Source organism: Panthera leo, chromosome B3, assembly GCF_018350215.1.
Source record: "Panthera leo isolate Ple1 chromosome B3, P.leo_Ple1_pat1.1, whole genome shotgun sequence".
Taxonomy (NCBI): Eukaryota; Metazoa; Chordata; class Mammalia; order Carnivora; family Felidae; genus Panthera; species Panthera leo.
In genome coordinates, this window is record NC_056684.1 from 86,242,116 (window position 1) to 86,257,672 (window position 15,557).

Genomic DNA, 15,557 nt, shown 5'->3' on the forward strand with positions numbered 1-15,557 from the left:
TCAGAAATTGCATAATGGAAACTAGCATAGAGTTAATGCAACTCTAATATACAACCTTACTTGTTGTAATAAATGTATTCTCTATTACTGTGTAATGATAAAGCCATAGTTATTGAAACTGCCAAAGAGATTGAAACAGAGGGATAGGAGCTTTTTGCCTTTATCACCTGTATTATTAATTGGAGATAATTACTGCAGAGCAGCTGGCTGTTGGTTTTAGGGAGCATCAATTGTTCTCCTCACCCAGCTGTTGACTAATAAGGATAGTCAACACATCTGTTTCAACAGCTGGTAATTAACAAAAGCCTAATTGCTGCAACTCTTTTAACATCCAATCTGTGAAAAAGAAGGGATGTAGAAGAATATTATTTACTTTGTGCTTTGCACTTTCTGAGACCAGTTTCTCTTTTTTCTTTCTCCCTCCACTTTTTTTCTTACTTTGAACACCACTGCCTTTGTATGAAGCATTGAATGGCAGGAGAACACAATATGGTAATCCAGAGCTTAACTTTTTCAGATCTTTGTTGGTGTTTCTTATTGCAACATTTCTTTGCTAACTTGCAAGATAAAATGGATCAAAAGCATTTTGAGTAGTTCCATACAACAGTTAAAATCCGCAGCAGTGTGCCCTAGGCTGTGTTGCTGTTGTCTGCAGCATCCAAAAGGAAACAGGGAATTCTCTTTTCTTATGCTTTTCACATGCTTAGACACAACTCCTAAATAATTCCACATTCATACACAGATATTTTGTTTTAATTATTATTACATATATTGGTTACCAGAAATTAAGTCACTCCTTCTTCCTTTGGCTTAGCAGTTTTTCTTCCTTTGGTTGAAATCTAAAACCTGGGAAAAAAAAACCTAAAAACTTATAGTTGTTTTTCTTAATGTCTGTATGTCAACTTACGGTATTTAAGAAAACCTTTATATATGAAATCTTTCTTAGTCTGTTTTTCTTTAAACTGTATTTTGGTCTTTTTAAAAATTTTTCTTTAATTCAGGTAGCTTCAATTATTTCTTATTGATTTTTATAATAAATGAACAGGAAATTTACTGGGCTAGTCATAGAAACCTTAGTAAAATGGTCTCACAGATTAGAGATTTATAAATTGACATTTCTTCTATTTGATTTCTTTTAGTACTCTTATTTAGTTATGAACTATTTCAGTAAAAATATCTTTCATGTAGCCTTGGTTATAAAGTTTTATATTTATGTTTTTTATAGTTACAACTTTTGCTAGTTATATATGAACATTTACATTGTTAAAGGATTCACATTGTTAAAGGCAGTTATGGAGAATGTCTCAATTTCTATTTGTCAGCATTTTGTCAGTTAGATAATTACTTATCTATGCTTTCCCCCTTTAAAAAAGTTAGACTATAAACACCTATAACTGTATGTTAAATTAGAATATGTGGCAGTATTGGCAATCAGACACATGACAAGTTTAGGACACAGTCACTTTATCACTCAACTGAACTGTGCTAACTGCTGTAGTGATTCTGACATGTTTAAATATGTTTGTGTCCTATAAAAATTTCCATTTAAAATACACCTTATTAAAATGTGTTCCTTTCTTCAAGAATATGTTTGTTTTCCAGTTATCATGACCTTTCCATAGTCTTTTACATTTCCTTTGTAGCCTATATAGGAAAACTTGATGAATGAAAAATTTATTTTTATTAATTAAAGATCATATAATCATACCAATTTCCTTTTAATACATCCATAAAATTTTAGATTAATGTCAAAGTTAATTTGATAGACAGTGATTATGGCACTTATTTAATGGGAGTATCTGAAAAGTCCTTAGCTAAAATGTTAGTCAAATTCACTTGATTAATCTTGCTTCACTTCTCAGTTGGCAATATTTCTATGCAGGCAGTTCTTTAATTGTTGTTAGGTATGTTGAAAGGTATAGAAATTCTACCCAAGTGCTTGCCATGGACTGAATTGCAGATTGCATAATTTCAAAATTTTTTGCTGGCAAGACAAGTTTAGTTCAGCAGGTGTTCAGGTGATGAAGTGTATTATAGATGTAAAAAAAAAAAAAAAATACATGATCCTGAACAAATAAACAAAATACTACTGACTAAAATTCTAACTAAACAGGAGGGCACTGGCATGTAGAGAAATGTTTACGACTCAAGTGGAAAGGAGGAGAATATTGTCATTTTGGGAAATGTTTGCTTCTTTGGTTTAAATAAGAATTTAATTTTCTCTGTGTGCTCATGTTCTTAGGTAGTACAAGAGAAAGCAAGCTTAGTGAAAGGAATGTATCATGCCATGAGAAAGGAGAATGAACTTTTTGGGGAAACTCACATTCCAGCTGATGCTTTAAGTGTTTTCTTGCATGTAATTTTTTTCCTGAGGAAATGATCTCAGAAATAAGTAGTGTGGTAGACAGAAATTCAATAATTTAATAGGGATTCTCTCTAGATGATAAATATGACATGATTAACCTGTTTTCTAAATGTTAAAAGAGGCAAATCTCATTAAATGGTGGAGAGATTATTAGTGAAGCCAGTGAAGTGATCAATGGTTTCACATGTATTAGTATAAATAACTTTCAGAGGTGTAGTCAACAAGTCTCAGAGACCAGACATCTCAATGGATCTAACTAGCAACAAATCTTAGTTCAAGGTAATATCTTCTGAGATAGAGTTCATTCAACAGAAAAGATAAAGCCTCCACAGTCTGAATCCATGGACAAAGAAATAGTTCCAGACAAATGTGTTAAATGATTTGTCTTAAAAAGTAAATTCTATCATACACTAAAAATAAAAATACAAAGAAGTTTTCCCAATAAATGATAGTGAATGGAAAAAGAGCTAATAATTGGAGTAAACTGTGTCATTTCTGGAGTCATCACAATAGGATATAATGGCATGTTTCAAGTTGAAGAGGTTGGCAAAGTAGTTAATGCACAGACTTAGGATTATTTGCTGAACTGGTAGTCAAGAGTTCTGAGTTCAAATTCTGCTTCTACCACTAACTTTTATTTATAATTTTAAAAGCCAAGAGGGTTTTTTTTTTTTCCTAAAGGATTCACATTGTTAAAGGCAGTTACGGAGAATGTCTCAATTTCTATTTGTCAACATTTTGTCAGTTAGATAATTACTTATCTATGCTTTCCCCCTTTAAAAAAGTTAGACTATAAACACCTATAACTATATGTTAAATTAGAATATGTGGCAGTATTGGCAATCAGACACATGACAAGTTTAGGACACAGTCACTTTATCACTCAACTGAACTGTGCTAACTGCTGTAGTGATTCTGACCATTAAATTGTTTTAGGGGCACCTGGGTGGCTCAGTCGGTTAAGTGTCCAACTTCAGCTCAGGTCATGATCTCGTGGTTCATCAGTTCGAGCCCCGCATTGGGCTCTGTGCTGACAGCTCAGAACTTAGAGCCTGCTTTGGATTCTGTCTCCTTCTCTCTCTGCCCCTTCCCTGCCTGCGCGCTCTCTCTCTCTCTCTCTCTCTCTCTCTCTCTCTCTCAAAAATAAATAAAGATTTAAAAAAAATTTTTTTAATTGTTTTAAATGGTTTTAATTCTTTTTTAAAGAATATATTTAGTTTTGAGAGAGAGAGAGGGCACTTGCATGCAGGAGCAGGAGAAGAACTGGGGACAGAGAGGGGTGGGGGGAGGTGGGGACAAAGGATCTGAAGGAGGCTCTGCTTACAGCAGACAGTCCCACGTGGGGTTCAAACTCAGGAACCGTGAGATTACCTGAGCTGAAGTCTGATGCTTAACTGCCTGAGCAATTTAGGCATCCCTAAATAGTTTTAAAATTTTTTAGTGTTTATTGATTTATTTTTGAGAGAGAGAGCAAGCGGGGGAAGGACTGAGAGAGAGGAAGACAGAATCCCAAGCAGGCTTCCCACTGTGAGCGCAGAGCCTGACACGGGCTGAAACTCACGAACCATGAGATCATGACCTGAGCTGAAACCAAGAGTCGGTTGCTTAACCAACTGAGCCACCCAGGTGCCCCAGTAGTTTTATTTCTTACATGATATTATTGTAGAGCAAAGGAAACTGTTATTGTAAGACAGGAAGCCATGGGGCACCTGGCTCTCTCAGTTAGTGATGCATGCAGCTCTTGATCTTGGGATTGTGGGTTTGAGTCCCACATTTGGTGTAGAGATTTCTTAAAAATAAAATCTTTAAAAAAAGACAAGAATTCAAAGAAACAATAATAATATCACACAAATTACAGAGCTAAAAATGATGATATTGGAAGTTTATTTCATGATGCTCTTAACCATCTGATCAAAATTTTTATGTAGACAATCTTTACATCTTTAGTACTCCCATAAAACAATGTTAAAAGTGAAAAATATTGTTAGGATGACTATATCCAAATTTTGTTTTTATTTTTCATGTATTTGTATTTTAGAGTAGATAGCCCTTCAGTGGGCTCTTTTCAGAGAGGGGCTTGCAAATGCAACCTGAAGCCTTCTTTGAATCATTTCTGCTTAAAAGCAGGCGAGGAATATTACAAAGTAAATAAATCCAGTAATATACCAAATGTAAGAATTCTAAACATTAAATTATAAAAACATATTGGTCCATTTTTGATGGTACAATATGTGTTAAAATTTCAATATACACTTCTCCTTCCTGCAGTGTGGCAAGAAGATACTGTGGGGACTCTTTTGCTGTTAACCTAGCAGGTCCTGGAAAAGATACTTTAATGCATTGCTAGACTCACAAAAATAAAGGAAACCTTTAAAAGACTTTACTTCACAAAAAATTGAGAGTAGAACCAGAGACAAACCCCTCTCCAATAGTAAGCAAACAGATGGTCTACAGCTATACCAGGGCAAACATCTATGGAGGTACTTTCATCTTCAGTTGGGATCCCAATTTCTAGACCATCAGCAAGCTAAAGAGCTGAGCCAGAAACTCTGGCATTATTGTAGGCTTCTTGAACTTTACCTAGGAATTGTCTGTCATGGATCCCTGATGAAACAGGCACAAGTCCTATTCAGAGGAAGGCATCCCTAATTTAGTCCAGGAAGATCCCATAAGTTATTACCAAGAAAACATGAACTCACAACCAAAGATCAATCAAGTACATGAGGAAGAAAAACATCACAAATGACAGTCACAACAGACAGAACCAAAAAAGAACACATACACACACCCTCACAAACACACAAACTCACTGAACAAAGTCTTCTAAAGAATATAGAATATTTTGTTCATAATGCTTCAGTGAAGTTTATAACTAGAGTATGAATCACAACCATGAATAAAACCAAGAGCGTTTTCTAGAAAATAACCATGCAAGTCTGAAAAAGAATCACGTGCAAGTTCAAAAATAATTTTTTTAAGTAAGACACTCTAGGTAATTGTCAGATTATATATACAGCCAAAGAAAGAATTAGGGAGCTGGAAGACATATGAATTGGAATACATCTGAAAAATTACCCATAATACAAGACCAGTAGACAAAACAAAAATTAAGAAATATAGAGTAAGGTAGTCCAACAAACATTTAAATGGATTCCCAAAAGGAGAGAATACAGACAATCCTGGAAAAGCAGTGTTAGAACAGAAAATGACTGAGATTTTTGTAAAACTGATGAAAGATATTCTTTGACAGCAAGATAAGAAATACATACCTAGTCACATCATAATGAAATAGAAGAATTCTAACATCAAAGACACATTCATAATAGTAGCCAAAAAGATTACTTTTAAATGAGCAACAGTGACACAGATGACTTCTCAACAGAGCAGTGGAAGTCAGGAGACATTGGAATAATGCTTTCAATGTGCTGAAAGAAAATAGTTGCTAATTTAGAATCATATACTCAACATGAATATCTTCAAAGAACATGAAATGAACACATTTTCAGACAACTAAAAAATTGAGTGGGTCATTTGCTTTATAGTAAACTTTAAGAGCTGTTGTTTAGACAGAGGAACATGATTCCATAAGGAACCTTCCAACGAGGAAAGAATAAAACACAAAAGAAAAGTCACAAATTTAAATGCACATTGACTCAAAACAAAAAGTTAATTATGTTGTTTGAAGTTTAAATCTAGATAAATTAGAATACATTAAGAATAAACAGTAACAAATAAATTAGGAGGAATAAATAGAGGTAAAGGGATTTAGGTCCTCTCATTGTCAAGAAGTATTAAATTAGGTTTTTGATAAGTCAAACTTTTATCTTGTAGTTCCTGGGATAGCCATTCAAAGAATGTAAAGGACGGTATAACATTGAAATTAAAGAGGGGGAAATGGGATGGTAATAAAAGAATCAATCCAAAAGATAGCAAGGAAAGGTGATACAAAAAAGTAAGAGAAGTAACAGGACAAAAAAAACATCATAGGATTACATATTGAAACCCTAATTTATTGATGGTGACATTAAATGTAAAAGGATCAAATGTTCCAGTTAAAAGATGAAGATTGTTAGACTGGAAAAAAAAATATATGCTGTTTACAATAGTCACTTCTAAACCTAGGCATATAAAAAACATTGAAGTTAACAAGCTATAAAAAGATATGCCATACAAAAGCTAATAAAAAGAATGCTTTAGAAATTATATTAACATCAAGCAAAATACAATTCAAAGCTACAAGGTTTTTTATTTGTTTGCTTTGCTTTCTATGTAATAAGTGAAATGATGCCTCCCAGACAAGGTGATTTCCTGCCATACTGCAGTGTTACTGTGCAAGCACATGGTTGCCATGAACCACTATTAACTTCTTTTTTCCTCCTATTATTATATGCCCTGAAGAACCTGTTGAACTGTGAATTTCAAATGCTTTGTTTCATTGCCTTCAGAAACTTGTTCATTCTAGACAGATTCTTCACTTTTTCAGGTATCTAACAACATTAACCAAAAGCTTATATAGAACAATAGATATTGTAGGCTCTATGTAAACCTGTACTCTCTGACACTAGATCCATAATCAGCAAACTATGACCTCTAAACCGGCTGACTGTTTCTGTAGATAAAGTTTTATTGGAACACAGTGTTGCCTGTTCATTTATATATTGTCTATGGCTGCTTTCACACTACAAAAACAGCTGAGTAGTTGCAAGCGAGACTATATGGCCTACAAGTCTAAAATATTTAATATCTGGACTTTAATGATCATACTGCAGACTACCACATGACTTGAACTTGTACTTAAAGCCCAATCCTTCTCACCTTATTGACCTATTACTTGGTACAGTGCTATTTCGTATTGACTTCAGTTATTTCCCCAATAATTTTATACCTAAAGTTCAATAGTGTCTATTGTACAGCTTACATACTTGTTCACTTTGATATGGCTCTATCGTATGGTAAATTATCTCATTTTATCGTTATCTAATAGTCATGTGAGATGGGTATTATTACCACCATTTTACCATTTTACCTTTATCAGAGGCCCTAATTCAGAGTCATAGAACTGCTTGCTGGTAGCCAAACCCAGTTTTACTCTTAGTCGCTGTGCTGCACTCTGTTTCTGGCATACTTCTCTTTACCTCCCTTCTCTGTTTCGCAGACTCAGCTCACTGCTCATGGATCATTGTCTGCCTATGAATGTTTTTGACTTCTGCTTCCATTACAAACTGTTTTCTTCCCTTCCTCATGTCAGAGCATACATCACTAGACAGTGCAGATATGACTGCTTTTGAGTCTGGAAACTGATCATCCTTGGTCTGAAAGGCATTTCATAGGGACATAATATTACCTCATTGGAATAGTCTTTAAAGAGCATTGCACTATGGTAATATACGTGGTGAGAAATCCGTTTTCCTATGAAGGGGAGGTATAATTGAAATCCAATCATTTTTAGCCTTTTGATAGTAGCTTTTTTTTTTTTTAGATACTTTTTTGCAAGGTTTTTAGTTATTTTTCTTTAACAGGTTCTTACCCTGCTTCTGAGGTTTAAAAAGTCAAATACTAGGATGGCTATAGTCCTATTGTTAAGCAGTTTTCTAATTTGATGTGTTATTTGAACATAGCTAATTAGATTCCTTACAAATGTGTTTAATACTGTAACACAGTTTATATATCTATGATTATAAAAAATTCTATTAAAACAATTAACATACATATTAAATTATGCCATATTGAAATGTAGTCTTGAATGGTAGAATAAGCAACATTTTCTGGATACTTTATTCTGGTTCCAACTTTCCTTCTCACCAACTATGAAACCTTGGACAATTTCCAAATGTTTCCCTAAACATATGTTAACAAAAATGTTATCACCTGTAAAGTAAGATCCTTTTCAGGTCTAAAATTATTTGGTTCTGTGATTTAATTTGTACCGTATCTTTCTTTATTTAGCAGGTATCACACATAAGATCAAATGCCTCTGTTCTCTGATAAAAACAGGTTACCATTAATGGTCTTGGAGTTACCAAAGGAAGGCTTAACTATATCAGACTGTTACTATTAAAAACACATTCAAACAAAACATAACAAGATTTTGAAGTAAGATAAAAGTGGTTTCTCCACAATATCCATACAAATAGTGTTCAGTTATGGGGATACTGTAGTCTTTTCTTTGTCTGTCATTTTAAGGTACTAGATAAGACTCCAAGAAAACAATCCAGTTCATTTCTAATATGATAACAGTATAAATCGTTGTTCTATTTAGATGGCATTGCTCAAAACGTAGTTATAGAATGAGCCATTTAATTATAAGACTAACCCTAACATTGGTTAACCAACTTGTTTTTCACTCACTTAAGGTAAATAAATTCTGGCAATGTAATGTACAGCATGGTAACTAAAGTTAATAGTACTGTATCATATTTAAATGTTGTTACGAGGGATGCCTGAGTGGCTCAGTCAGTTAAGAGTCTGACTTCTGCTCAGGTCATGATCTCACAGTTTGTGAGTTCAAGCTCCGCATCGCGGTGTGTGCTGACAACTCAGAACCTGGAGCCTGCTTCAGATTCTCTCTCTCTCTCTCTCTCTCTCTCTCTCTCTCTCTCTTCCTCCTTCTTCTCCTCCCCCACTTGTGCTCTGTCTCTCACTCTCTATTTCTCTCTCTCAAAAACAAATAAACATTAAAAAATTTTAAGTTGCTAAGAGAGTAAATCTTAAAAGTTCCCATCACAAGAAAAAAAATGTGTAACTATATGAGCTGATGGATGATAACTAAGTTTATTGTGGTAATCATTTTACAATATATGCAGTATATGCATACATCAAATCATTATGTTGTGCACCTAAAACTAATACAATGTTATATGTCAATTATGTCTCAATAAAACTGGAAATGAATGAAAAAAATATAATGGTCCAAGAAAAAGGTATAGTGAGAAGACTAAAGATGTAAAACACACACTGATCATTTTGTAAACTTTTATTATTATCGATAACTATTATCAGATGATGATTTGATTCCACCTAGAATTAGTTCAGCTGCTTCTCACACGTGCTTTAAGCAATACCCTTTACATGTTGGGAATAAGTATCAAAGGTAGATGGAGGACGTATGAATTCTGGAGTACACCATTGGCGATTTCAATGAAAATTTCAAGTTTTCCTATACAGAAAACAAAAGAAAGAATCAAGAATGTTGCAGTTCTTTTTATTTGATAGAGAATTCTACTCATGATAGACAAGGTATGGCTATTGTGTGTGAATGGAGTGAGGAGATGCGAAAAAACTTAAAACACGTGCCACTGTCCAGAAAAAGATATTTTGCTATTTCTCAGGAGATAATTTTATTGTTTTAGAGGAAGGAAATATATTAGGTTGAAAATCATTTCACATTGGGGCGCCTGGGTGGCTCAGTTGTTAAGCTTCTGACTTTGACTCAGGTTATGATCTCATGGTTTGTGAGTTCGAGCCCTGCATCTGGCCCTGCGCTGACAGCTCAGAGCCTGGAGCTTGCTTTGGATTCTGTGTCTCTGTCTCTCTCTGCTCCTCCCCAACTTATGCTCTGTCTGTCTCTATCTCTCAAAAATAAATTAACATTTAAAAAAAATCATTTCACATTTTGGGACGCCTGGCTGGCTCAGTCAGTAGAGCATCAAACTCTTGATCTTCAGGGACTTGATCTCAGGGTCATGAGTTCAAGCCCCACGTTGGGCATAGAACCTACTCAAAAAAAAATAAAACATTTTAAAAAATAATTTCACATTTAAACATTGCTGTATGCTTGTTACAATACATGGTGTCTTGTAAGTATTATTGGCATGATTTTTCTGCATAAAATTAGGGTGTTTTAAAATCAGCATCTTAGGGGTGCCAGGGTGACCCAGTTGGTTAAGCATACTCTTGACTTCAGCTCAGGTCATGATCTCACCATCGTGAGACTGAACCCCCTATCAGATTCTGTCTATCTCCCTCTGCCCCTTTTTCACCCTCATGCACACGTTCTCTCTCTCTCTAAAATAAAATAAAGGGGGAAAATAAAAGAATAAAATCAGTAGCATATTAGATTCAATGAAATTTGGTGATCAGTTTATAAAATTTGTTTAGAGAGTTTAAAAAATATAATTGTGATGATATATGCTTAAAAATACTTTTTGGGGCGCCTGGGTGGCACAGTCGGTTAAGCGTCCGACTTCAGCTCAGGTCACGATCTCACGGTCCGTGAGTTCGAGCCCCGCATCGGGCTCTGGGCTGATGGCCCAGAGCCTGGAGCCTGCTTCCGATTCTGTGTCTCCCTCTCTCTCTGCTCCTCCCCCGTTCATGCTCTGTCTCTCTCTGTCTCAAAAATAAATAAACGTTAAAAAAAAATTAAAAAAAAAATACTTTTTGTTATAATGGTAAAATTAGTGGATTTAGGAGACCATATTTTAGTCAAGACAGATGTTTGTATAGGTAAATTTTGGTGGAGTAAACAGCAGAATGTTACTAGTATTAGGGAGAGATGAACCAGAAACAGTTTGAGAAGCAAAAGATCCAGCTAAAGACTAAATAATAGTCTTGACTTGCAGTTGGTCCCATTACCAAAACTAAATACACACATGACTCCCAGTTACAAGACTCCTTGTCTTATACACTTGATCCAAACATTGTATGGATCAAAACTCAATGCAAATGATGCACATAATGATCAGAAGTATAGCATCAAGTTTCCTGCATTTTTACCTTGAGCAGGACTTGGGTGGAAGTTTAAGAAAAACTTAGGTGTCGTTTTGGAGGAATTAGAATAAAGAACAAAAAGAGCAATTATATGTGGAAAGGCTTGAGTGATATTTAAAAAGGCAGCATGCTCAAGAGTATATAGTACATCTCTGCTGTCCTTTTCCCTGCAAGTGTGTCTATGACACACGGAAATTAACCAACCCTGGGGCACTGGGGTGATTCATTCAGTTAAGCATCCAGCTCTTGATTTCGGCTCAGTTCATGATCTCACAGTTAGCATATCAGGCTCCGCACTGACGGTGTGGAGCCTTTTTGGAATTTGTCTGTTCTTCTCTCTCTGCCCCTCCCCTGTTCACACTCTCTCTCTCAAAAAATGTAAATAAAATCTTTAAAAAACGAAATTACCAAGTGCTTGTGAACCTACACGTTGGTATTATTTTTCAAATTCTTACTTTTTGTCATCTGTCATATGTTCTTGAGAATATAGATTGACTTAGCAGATATATGTGTATGTGTAAACATATATGTTAAGTGTTTACATGTATTTACATAATGTATATACCAGAATATTATAGTTTTGCAAGTTGCTTAATATTCATGAACTTCAGTTTTATCACCAGGGATAATAGGAGTTATCTCATAGGTGGATTGTGGGGATAGACCATAGATTTCAAGCATTTGATACAATGCCCTAATCTATAGTAGGCATTCAACAAATGGCATTGCTATTATAGTTAAACACAGATGCTTTAAAGTTACATCGATTTAGGCAGCAAGTTTGGCAGTTTCTTTACAATGTATATAATTTTATATAAAGTATATAAACACATTATACACATTTACCATAAGACCCAGCATTTCCATTCCTTGGTACTTACCTAAGAGAAATGAAGGTATAGTTGCACAAAATGACTATATGCTAATGTTTATAGCAGCTTTATTAATAATTGCTCCAAACTGGAAACAACCCAAATGTCCATCAACTGGTGAATGGATATACAGATTATGGTACATCCATACTCAGTGATATAAAGGGATGAACTATTGGTATGTGTAATGCTCAAAAGCTCAAAAGCATTAAGTGAAAGAAGCCGAATTCAAAAAGCTGCCTACTATATGATTCTGTTTATGTGACATTCTAGAAAAGGCAAAACTACAGGGCTAAGAATCATAAGTGCTTGCCAGGGACTGGGCGTAAAAGGAGAGCATTGACTATATTGGTACACAAGGGAACATTTTAGAGTAATGGGAATATTCTGTTTCTTGAAGATACATTATCTATAAAGTACATAACCATATAGTGAAAGTATAAAATATCCTTGAAAATGATGAGCCCAAATTCATTGAAATGTTTCACTTGAGGCGACCGGGGGTGGGGGGGGGGGTGGCTGGAAGGGAAGGAAGGAATGTAACTAGTAAGTGCAATATATGGGTTGGGGTAAAAGATTTGTTTTTACATAGGAAGCAAAATAGCAAAATATTTTTTAAATTTAAAACAAAGTTTGTAACAGTGTATAAACAATCCCATCAATATTGTAAATAGGTTTACTTATACATATATTTATACATATATAAATATGTATGTATAATATACATATATTTACACACATAGTTGTAAATATACATGTCTGCTTATATATTCACATATAATTTCTGGAAGTGTATACAACAAACAGGTGACTACTAATCTCAGGAGGGGATTTGTAGTACTGAGTGTTGGAGATGGGACAAAGATTTACTTTACATTGAATATTTTCTTGTACTTTTTGAATTTCATTAGTTTTTTTAATGCATATGTTTTTATATGAATACACACATAAACGAATGCATGCAATTTTTATTAAACTGTAAGAAATATGGGAAATATGATGCCTGAGGAACAGGAAAAATATCTTGTTCACTAATTTCCTTAATGGTTTTGACATGAAGTTTGTTATTGACCTGTAATGTGATGGAATTATATGACATTAATAGTGAAACTAGGAAATAAAGTAGAAGTAAACAGTACATTTAAATTAGTTAGGTTTTCTTACATATAACATAAATCCAACTCAAGCTAGCCTAAGCCAAAAAAAGATTTATTTACCCAGGGAGTCCAAGAAATGGAATGGATCTGGAACTGTTTGCACAGGGGATCCAGGAGTACCAGTGATGTCATCAAGATTCAGTTTTCTTCTGGGGCTGGTGGGATGGAATACTGTGTTTGAATAACCTGTATGATACATACCTGAGGTAGTGGGGAACGAAGTTCATTCTAGCCACCAGGACTGAACAAGATCACTGTGGCAAAGGGTAAGGGTATTTTTCTAAAAAGGAAATGCTAGCCAGATGAACATATATCTGATAAAATAGAAAAAGGTGGTTGTAAAGCCAGAAAGTTTAAAAATAGCTTTGAACATAGTCACCAGGGCCTAGACATAAGATTAGACATTTGGAATTAATAAATTCAGTGGATTTGCTATGAAGCAACACCAAATCTTGATAGCCAACTAAATGTGAAAAGAGAAGTGAAAAAATAAATATTACTAGAAGCACGGGAATTTAAGTAAAATTTTCATGTTCCTATTTTTGCAGAAATTTCTTAGGCAGAAATCTTCATTTTGGCTTTTTCCTTCTAGAGCATTGTTGGTTTTGTTTTTTGGTTTCAGAGGGGTTTTGGATTTGTTTTTCTTTGTTTTGTTTTGTTTCGTTTTTTTTCAGCAGAAGTACCAGGTAAAAAAAAAAAAAATCAGAACAGTCATCTAAGGTATTTGTCATTGTAACATATTTATTTAGCAAATTCTCTATTACCTGTCCAGTATTTGATATTCCTTAAATACATCCAACAGGATGTTTGACATTTTGTAAATTGAATGTGATATGTCCTTTTTTGTGTAATTCTTTTTGACTAACCATTTAGTCACGATGGGTATCTGTGCCTTTCATGTTAGCATTTCAGTCACGTTTTATAATTTACTGAAAATTGGCAATGCTGTCAATTATTGGCATAAAGAACCAGCCACCTATTTTTAAATGCTTTTTAATAATTTTTGAGAATGTTTTATCTATAATTCTAGAATGTGACATGTTAAGGCAAGCACTCAAATATCTTAAATTTAATTAAGAAGTAACTCTGTTAGATTTGCTAACCCAGATAGAGAACAAATCAATTAATTTAATTCCTAAATTATATACAGAGACCTGAACTGCTACATGTTTTTATTATTCTGTTATTTAAATAGAAAAGTGGCATTGTCCAGTGTTCACTTACATGACACTACTTTTCCTCTGGTCAGGATTTCACAGTTTGTCTTATGACTTCATTCTTATGGAAGAAAATAATCCCAGAGAAATTATATGAGTTCAACAAAATTAGTGAACTTCTGCCTCCAAACTCAAGTACTTTTTAATTATTGCCATTAGTGTGTGCAAGGTATGTGATAACATCGTTGAAAGTGAAAGACAGTATTTTCATGCAAATTAAGCTGTGAATAAACAAAACTGAAATCTGAATACTAGCACCCTATTTTAAAAGTTCTGATGAAAACTCTTTTGGGCTATACCTGAAACCCAATGGGAAAGGTGGTTGGAAGTTGGCAATTCTTTTAAAATTACAAGTTTGAACTCTCGAAAAACTGATTACAGACCCTTTAAAATTTAAATACTATAGGCAGAGCGGAACAATAACATCCCTTGAATAAAATACCACTAACACTCAAGATTGTTGCCATTCTCCCTTTAGAGATTTTTTTTTCCCTGCCGAAAAGGAATTGCAAAGGTTAAGTCATATCTGTAAGAATCAGGTTGTAGTCTTGTGTATTTTTTTCACATTAAATATCAAAGATGGCTTAACATATTTAGCATTTTCTGGGTTTTACTATTAATAAAGTTAAAAGAAAATCCAGTGTGATCAGGCAGTGGAGCCACATTAAGTTTGTATGCGAAACACCCATTGTGCTTATCTTATTCTTGATATTGCTCTGAACCCATGTTCCACATTCTGAGTTCTGTGTATAAAGTTAAACATTGCAGAAGGGCATATATCTGATGATACAGATGAATAAGGTTGAAGTTTAGTAATGAGCAAAGTTGATAAATTTAATATGTTCTTGTCTTCAATATGTCTTTTATTAATATAATTTGATTATTTTGTGGGAAATTATGAAACACTACTAAAAATACTGATAGATTATAAAACTACCAGAAATTTAAGGTTCCTGTTTATACTATAATATATATTTTAACATACCAAAACCAATATTAAATTTCTTAAAATATTAATTACTTACAGGCAAAGTTGTTAGCTATGCAAGAAGCCAGAGAAACTGCAATTCAACAGTACAAAAGACTAGAGGAAGAAATAGAAACACTTCGTGTTTACTACAGGTAAAATTCTTTTTAACCTGGGCATAAAGAAATGTTGGTTTGGGAAATGTTTCTACCCAGTTTTACAGTGAGTGAAGAAATACCTCAAGGAAATTAAACATTATTCAGTTAAAATATT

At 34.0% G+C, this 15,557-nt stretch overlaps 1 protein-coding gene across 8 annotated transcripts in view; it reads left to right on the forward strand.

The window, feature by feature from the left end:
- MIPOL1 (mirror-image polydactyly 1) overlaps nt 1-15,557 on the forward strand; it is a 320,926-nt gene that overhangs the window by 194,795 nt on the left and 110,574 nt on the right. For all 8 annotated transcript variants that reach the window (XR_006203778.1, XR_006203777.1, XM_042943011.1 and 5 more), the window contains exon 11: nt 15,345-15,439. Coding sequence is in view for 6 of the 8 variants with exons in the window: in XM_042943011.1 (XP_042798945.1) it covers nt 15,345-15,439 (95 nt within the window). In the remaining 2 variants the exon portion in view is untranslated. The remainder of the gene's footprint in view (nt 1-15,344; nt 15,440-15,557) is intronic.